Below are 7,723 nucleotides of genomic sequence, written 5' to 3'. Positions count from 1 at the left end.
GGGGGGTATTATTCTGTCCACCACAGAAAAGGTGGTCAGGGAAGGCTTCTTGGAGGAGGTGACCTTTGAGATGAGACCTAAATGAAATCCATAGATTCAGAAAATCCTTCCAGGCCTGGCTTCTTTGCCCCCCCTCAGAGAAATCTTCCCAAACTTATGTCCATCCACATTGGGGCTCACATCTGGGCAACTTTTGAGATGACCGGTGAGCCAACCTGCTGAACTGAATGGATCCCACCGTCACATCCCAGGCAGAACCCCCTCTACACCCACCCCAACTCCTCCAGCCCCGCTCTCTTCCTCCGGTCCAGCCCTGACCCTATCCATGGAGTGGTGATTCACTGTATGTGTGTTCTGCTCTGTCCTGTCCTCTCAGACTCCTCTTTGGGTCTATTGAACACAGGGAGGAAGAGTCCTGATTCTTGTAACAATGGTCCTTGTCTAATTACACAAATAAATAACATGTCACATTCACAGTTTTGTAGTCAAAGGAGGGAGTACATCCCTATTTCACAGATTAGGAAATTAAGTGTCAGAGAAGCAAAGTCACTTGTCTAAGGTTGCCCAGCAACTCGGCAGCAGTGAGTGGGAGGGGGATGTCAAGGAATCGGCTCCTCTTCCGGGGTGCTGGGATGCCCCTGCTACTTGCCCAGAGTCACTGAGGCAGTGGCAGGGACACTCCAGTCGCTTGACTCCCCGTAGTCAGTGAGGTCCTGAGCAGCCACCTGGATGCAATACCTGGCTTGGGGCCTCACAGCCCTGAGGGTGAAGGATGTGTCTTCAATGGGCCCCACCTGAGAGCAGAAAGAGGGTGGGTCAGTGGGGATGAGGAGGGTGGGAAGGGCCATTGTGCACAGATTCGTGTGACTGAGCCTTCATTCCTTATTCTCCATCCTAAACTACACACCCTCCACAGCCCCCTCCCAGTCTTTGGCCCTTCCTGGTCCTAACCTGGACTTCCGTGCGGGTCCCAGAGCCAACTTGTTCAGGAATCCTTTGTGGACCACACCAGTTTTAAGGGATGTCTCAGTGGTGAGAGCTCTCACTCCCCAGACTCTCCTCCCCACCAACCTCACTCCTCTTCCTGGCCCTGATCCAGAGCCTCTATCATTGGCCTCAGTGCCCCCCTCCCCCCTCCCCATTCCCACTGTATTAACCATGTTTTTTTGTATGTTCTTTAAAATTTTTATATCTTAGGATGTTTTGACACCTTAAACATCTTGCTGGCTGGGAACAGACTGCCCTTCTTGAGGTCAGCCAACTGTTAGAAATGGCAAAGGGTGGCCAGGAGCACACCTTTCATATACCAACCAACCAATCCTAAATCTGTACCCCTACCCCCATTTTCTCTAATTTCCCACACAAGCCAGAATTCCCCCTGCCCTAGATCACCCCAGGGCCAGCTGCCAGGCAACTCAAGATCACCCATGTAGCCCAGAGCTCGACAGAATTATTTACACTCACCAACCCCAAGCATTCACCCCATCCTGTCTTTCCTTTCCCTTAGAAACCCCAGCAGAGGTTCTGGCCTTGGCTCTCCACTCCCTCCTGCTCCAGCCTCCTGCCATCCTGATGTTGCCTGTGTGGCCCTGCATGGTTTGGCGTGTCCCCTTCTCTCAGGAAATGTAATCAGTTCTTCATTCAATAGCATTGACCTCTCCATGTCTCCACTCGGGCACCTCCATAGACTGAAATCCCATGGGCACAAATGAGACACCCACTCAACTCCACCTTTCCTGCCTTCTCTCCTGCTCGTCTTTTCTTCCTGGTCTCTGCTGCTCCACACTCTCCCTCCTTTACCTGGCCCTCACCTCCTTCCAACTCCCACCTCATTCTCAGAATGTGCCATTTCAGCCACCACACTCAGCTTCCCAACCCCAGGTCTGACTCTCCCTTTCCTGCTCTACCTGAGTTGTCCCATATCATAGGCTGATGTGGTGCTGCAAGTCTTAAATTTAGATTAATGGTTGCACAACTTTATGAACATACTCAAAGCCACTGGCTTGAACACTTTAAAATGGTGAGTTTTCTGGTATGTATGTGAGTTCTATCTCAATTTAAAAACTGCACTCCGGCCAGTGTGGTTGAGCCTCGACCCATGAACCAGGAGGTCATGGTTCAGTCAGGGCACATGCCTGGGTTGCAGGCTCGATCCCCGGTAGGAGGCGTGCAGGAGGCAGCCGATAGATGATTCTTTCTCTCATTGATGTTTTTGTTTTGTTTTTTAATATATTTTTATTGATTTCAGAGAAAGGAAGGGAGGAGAGGGAGAGAGAGAGAGAAACATCAATGATGAGAGAGGCATTGATCAGCTGCCTCCTGCACACTCTCCACTGGAAATCAAGCCTGTAACCCGGATATGTGCCCTGACCGGGAATTAAACCCCGATCTCCTGGATCATAGGTCAATGCTCAGTCACTGAGCCACGCCAGCTGGGCCATCATTGATGTTTGTCTCTCTCTCCCTCTCCCTTCCTCTCTCTGAAATTAATTTAAAACAAACAAGCAAACAAACAAAAATGTACATTTTTTTAAAAAGGGAAAAAACTACAAAAAATTTTAAAAATTAAATTAATGAACACCAATACAATTTAAAAGCCGGTTCCTGGGCTATTCGCCACATTGGAATGGCTTGGCAGCTAACTGCAGCTCATGGCCACCGTCTTGAGAAGAGCAGATGGAGAAGATTCCCACCGTCACAGAAAGGTCTATGGGACAGGGTTGTAAAAAGCTAAACTCTGCAAAGACACAGCTTCTCATCCCAGGATCTAACACTGACCAGGACACCACTGACCTTGGATGCTCACAGGACACTGCCTTTATTTTTTATTTTTTAAGAAGTTAAAACAGCCCTAGTTGGTTGGCTCAGTTGGTTGGAACATCGTCCCATACACCAAAAGGTTCTGGGTTTGATCCCTGGTGAGGGATCCCTGGCGAGGGGTGTGCAGGAGGCAGCTGATCAATGTTTCTCTCTCACATTAATGTTTCTCCCTCTCCGTTGCTCTCTCTCTAAAAATCAATAAAATCTTTTTTTAAAAAGAGTTAAACAATATATATTGTTTTCAATCAAGGTGAAATTCACATGGCATAAAATTAACCATTCCAAAGTGGACAATTCTGTATCATTTAGCACATTCCCAATGTTGTGCAACCGGCACCTCTAATTCTAGAAAATTCCATCACTCCCCAAAATACCCCATCAGCAGTCATTCCCCATCATCCCTCCGGCCCCTGACAACCATGAATTGACTTTCCATTTCTGGATCTGCCTGTTCTGGACATTTCATGTAAATGGAATCACACCCTGGCCTTTTGTGTCTGGCTTCTCTCACTGAGCATCGTGTTTGTAAGGTTCATCCACGCTGCAGTGAGTGTCATTGCTTTCATGGCTGAGGAAGATTCCAGTGTGTGGATGGGCCCTGATTTGTGTAGCCATTCACCCACTAATGGACGTTTGGGCTGTTTCCACCTTTCAGCTGTTGTGAATGGCACTACTATGAGCATCTAGTATAAGAATTTGTTTGAGTCCTTGTTTTTAATTCTTTGGGGCAGATACCCAGGAGTGGAGTTGCTGGGCTGCCTTTGTTTTGCACACTCGCCACAAGCAACCTCAAGCTACACGGGAGGCCCCAGCGCACCTTGGCAGCGCTGTTCCCTCTACCTGGAATCACCCTCCCCGGTCGCCACTCATGTGCCTCACCTGGCGGAAGCGGGCAGCTCCGTGACGCTTGTAGCGAATCCAGTACTTGAGTGAGAAGACCTCTGGGAAGGGCCAGGAGCTGGGAGGTTCCCACTGCACCCGCAGCCGCTGCCCATGGAGGGGGCTCAGGCGCACGCCTTCTGGAGGGTCCGGTTTGACTGATACACAAATAGGAGACACGGTCAGCAGAGGGCAGTTCCATCCATTCATTCGCTCACTGATGCAAACAACCAACAAATATTAATTGAGGGTCTACTGAGTGTCCGGTGATGTTCTGGACACCGGGGGACACAGCAGTAACCCATATAGACCCAACTCCTGTCCTTTTGAAGCTCAACCCACAGGACAGAATCCAGAGACAAGAAGCAAATCTACTGGTCATAAAGAGTAGGGAAGAAAGTTCAGGAGCGCAAGGAAGGGAGTGGTTTGCAAAGCTTTTTTGAGACATAATTCACATACCACAAAACTCGCCCTTTCAAAGTGTACAGTTCAGTGGCTTTTAGTACATTCACAATGTTGTGTGACCACCACCACTATTTAATCAAAACATTTTCATCATCCCAAAAAGAAATCCCACATCCATTAGCAATCACACACACACACACGCACACACACACACACACACTCCCAGCAGGGAAGAGATGGGGCAGGTCACGCAGGGCCCTGTGGGTCGTGGGGAAGACTTGGGTTTTTACCCTAAGGGAGGCGGGAACTAGAGGTCTGTGGGCAACGGAGGGGCAGGATCTGACTAGGGTGCTCACAGGTGCCATGTGGTGGCTGCTTAGGGAAGAGGGTGGAACTGGGGAAACCAGGGTGAGAGGACTGTGGACCAGGCCAGTGATAATGAGGCTGGATCAGGTGGAGGCTCGGGAGGGGAGAGAAGTGGGTGGATTCTTGATTTACTGAAGGTGGAACCCACAGAATCCAAGATAGAGGACAGGCCTGGGTGACGAGAAGGTGGGGGTGCTTAGAGAGAGAGGGAAAGAGCAAGAACAAGCCAGTGGCCTTCTACACCCCCCAACCATGGCCCCCACTCACTGATGTGCTCTGGGACAAAGGGCACGAAGCTGCTGCTGCTTCCCCAGGGGTGGACAGCTGTGAGGTTCAGCATGTAGGGTACCATGGAGAACATTTGGACGTCTGGGATGGTGCAGCTGGTGGCTTCTGGTGTTGGCTGGAGGCAGGGCTGGCTCTCCCCATGGGCGGCCACTCCAAGTCTGGACACAGGGTAGGCACTATGAGGGCCTCAGCACTTCCTGATGGCTGTGCCTTGGACCCCAAGTGGGGACAGCAGATGAGGAGCCCTGGTTCGGGGTCCTGCTCTTGTCTGTGTGACCCAGGAGGGGGCACTCACTTGACAACACAGAGCCCACAGTGACCCAGCGTTGGGGGTGAAAAGCACAGGAGATGCTCGGGTCACAGATTCTAAAGGTTTCTGGAATGTCAAAATTCCAGCCTCAGAATTCCAACGTTCTGAGGTCTACAGATTCACAGACTCTGGAATCCGAAGTAACAAGATTCTGATTCTCTCCATTTCTGAGACAGACTTTAGAGACTTGAGCTCAGTGCCACCCATAGAGCTTTCAAAGTGTCCTGTTCCTACCTTGTCCGATGTAGCAGTCATTAGCCACCTGTGGCTACCAAGCACTTAAAACACGGCTAGTACGACTGAGTGAGACTTTTAAGTTTTATTTATCTAATCTAAGTGTAATGTTATCAGCCCAGCTGGCATGGCTCAGTAATGGTTGAGCATTGACCCCATGAACCAAGAGGTCCCCGGTTTGATTCCCAGTCAGGGCACATGCCCAGGTTGTGGGCTCAATCCCTAGTAGGGAGTGCAAGAGGCAGCTGATTGATGATTCCCTCTCATCATTGATGTTTCTTTCTATCCCTCTCCCTTCCTCTCTCTCTAAAATCAATAAAGACATATTAAAAATAAATAAATGTAATGTTTCCAGTTATTAGAAAACTCTGAAAAGTTGTTCAGAACAAGTTGGGTGTGTGAATTTACTGCTCTAACTGCAAATTTTATGAAATCCAATCAGAGATAAAGAATTTCTAATGAAAGTTTAGTATCTGAATTGAAATGCACTATATGCAAAAAAATACACATGGAATTCTGAAGACTTAGTATTAAAAGAAAGAATGTAAAATATCTCACTAATAAGATAATGATTACATGCTGAAATATTTTAGTTACTCTTATTGAATATTCATTTATATTCTAAATTTATAAACATTGTATATAAGCATGTTCAATTACATTATGCTCAATCACATTAAATGATAAATATTTGGAATATATAGATATTACTTAAATAAAATATTAAAATTAATTTCACCCACTTCTTACGTTTTAAATGTGGCCTCTAGAAAATTTTAAACTACACATGTGGCTTGAAATATGTATTGTAGAAGGTATATTTCTATAGGATAGCGCTGCCCCTACGACTCGGCGGGTTTCAGGTCAGCGTTAAGTCTGCAATTATTCCCATCCTAGGAGGGTCAGGCCCAGCTATGGAATCTCCAGGAAGCCCCTCCAAGCTCTCTGACCTGTATGTGGCAATGAAGGATGTGGGCCTGGTGGAGTCTGCAGCAGGTGGCAGGGTCCAGAAGCAATCCACGGCAATCGGGTACCTAAAGGCCCAGCACCACACCCTGGGCTGGGTGGGGGCTGCTGGGGTGGGGGTGGGGGTGGAGGGAGGAGTGTGAGCTTTTGATCCACCCCTGGACCACAATGCCCTACCATGGGTTTGTCCTCGCCTCACTGCCAGCCAGTGCCAGGCATACAGTAGGCACCTAATTAAGGTTTGTGGAATGAATGAGTATATGAATGAAAGGCACCTACGTCATCTCTCATCCCCACTACAACCTGCCAAGTTAGGAACTATAGGCTCATTTTCCAGATGGGGAAACTGAGGTTTAATAAGCCACAGAGGAGACCTGGGTAGTGGAGAACTCTGATGAGAGGGAGATATTTTACTGTACCCCCTCTTTGCTACAGTTTTGTTTTGAAGCACATGAAAGAAATGTATGCAATTAACCCCCCTACCCCACCCCCCTACCATTTCTCTCTTCCTCTCTCTTTCTCCAGGCTGTGGCTGCCACTACCTGGTGTCACTTTGGGGGACTCGTCTTTTCTGTGTCTCACTTTCCCCATCTGTGCAAATGGATGGTAACCCCCTCTTACCAGGAGGTATGCATACAGGAGGTGTGTGAGATTGCACCCTACCCCAGAATGTCCCAGAACAAACAAAGTCCAGTTTCCAGACTGGCCCTGGTCCCCCAACCCCCCAGGGGTCCTACATACCTTTTCTCCCATTGCAGGGTAAGTAGCCAGCCCAGAGGACAAGGGCCAGGAGGAGTCTTGGGGCCATGCCTCTGTAAGTTCTGCTTTCAGGAGCTGGGGCAGAGAGCACCATTGGGGAGGTAGGGCACTCAGACCCACCTGGGGGATACCAGCCCCGGTCAAGGCCCCCCACTTCGGTCAAGGCCCCCCCACTTCCCCTTCTCCAGATCTGACTCACTGGCAGGTTTGTGGGGCGGTGGAGAATCCAGCAGGAACAGCAGAGGAGTCGCCAGTCCCTTTACGGGCCACTCTGGGACAAGGGTGCGGAAGGCTCTGAGGATGGGGGCAGGGAGGAGAGGCCACGAAAGGGAGAAGTGGAGACCCTGTGGCCTTTCCCAGCACAGTCAGTCCTTCCTTCCGGCTTCAGTGAGGAGGGGCTGGGGAAACCCCAGGAGGGGGATGATCACATGGAGAAAGACCGAGACACAGCCAAGAGGGGAAGGACAGAGAAAGAGACAGAGAGGGAGAAGGACACTCAGAAGGAGGGAAAGAGAGGAGACACAGAGAGATGGAGATAGAGAGAGACACACAGATAAGAGGGGAGACAGAGAAAGACAAGGGAGCTAGACACAGACAAGAGAGACAGAGAAAGAGACAGAAAAGAGAAAGAGCCGGGACACTGAGATATAGAGGCAAAAACAGGAGCAGAGACAGAGACAGGGACAAAGGTTTAGG

The 7,723-nt window shown here is 49.3% G+C and overlaps 1 protein-coding gene across 3 annotated transcripts; it reads right to left on the bottom strand.

Moving 5' to 3' along the window:
* Positions 1 to 465: 465 nt before the first annotated feature.
* EBI3 (Epstein-Barr virus induced 3) lies at positions 466 to 7,217 on the bottom strand. Of its 3 annotated transcripts, none has more exons than XM_087816002.1 (5): positions 7,009 to 7,217; positions 6,253 to 6,384; positions 4,738 to 4,916; positions 3,700 to 3,857; positions 466 to 794 (listed from the first exon to the last, which is right to left on the bottom strand). In XM_087816002.1, the coding sequence occupies exons 1-5, from the start codon at positions 7,119 to 7,121 to the stop codon at positions 642 to 644; spliced, it is 735 nt and encodes a 244-aa protein (XP_087672128.1). In that variant the 5' UTR covers positions 7,122 to 7,217; the 3' UTR covers positions 466 to 641. The 3 variants fall into 3 exon arrangements, with proteins under 3 accessions (XP_087672128.1, XP_087672129.1, XP_087672130.1); XM_087816003.1 differs by having other exon boundaries at positions 6,253 to 6,376; positions 7,010 to 7,217; XM_087816004.1 differs by having other exon boundaries at positions 6,253 to 6,373; positions 7,010 to 7,217.
* Positions 7,218 to 7,723: the final 506 nt, after the last annotated feature.

Source organism: Miniopterus natalensis, chromosome 4, assembly GCF_054644295.1.
Source record: "Miniopterus natalensis isolate mMinNat1 chromosome 4, mMinNat1.hap1, whole genome shotgun sequence".
NCBI classification, from domain to species: domain Eukaryota; kingdom Metazoa; phylum Chordata; class Mammalia; order Chiroptera; family Miniopteridae; genus Miniopterus; species Miniopterus natalensis.
Note: the sequence above shows the minus strand (reverse complement) of the source record. Positions and strands in the feature narration are given on the sequence as shown.

Coding starts and splice junctions, on each gene's coding strand:
- EBI3 (XM_087816002.1), bottom strand. CDS start 7,121: ATGGTGCTCTCTGCCCCAGCTCCTGAAAGCAGAACTTACAGAGGCATG. Junction 3,858..4,737: donor CTTTGTCCCAGAGCACATCA/GTGAGTGGGGGC, acceptor TTTGTGTATCAG/TCAAACCGGACCCTCCAGAA. Junction 795..3,699: donor GAGCTGCCCGCTTCCGCCAG/GTGAGGCACATG, acceptor TTCTGCTCTCAG/GTGGGGCCCATTGAAGACAC.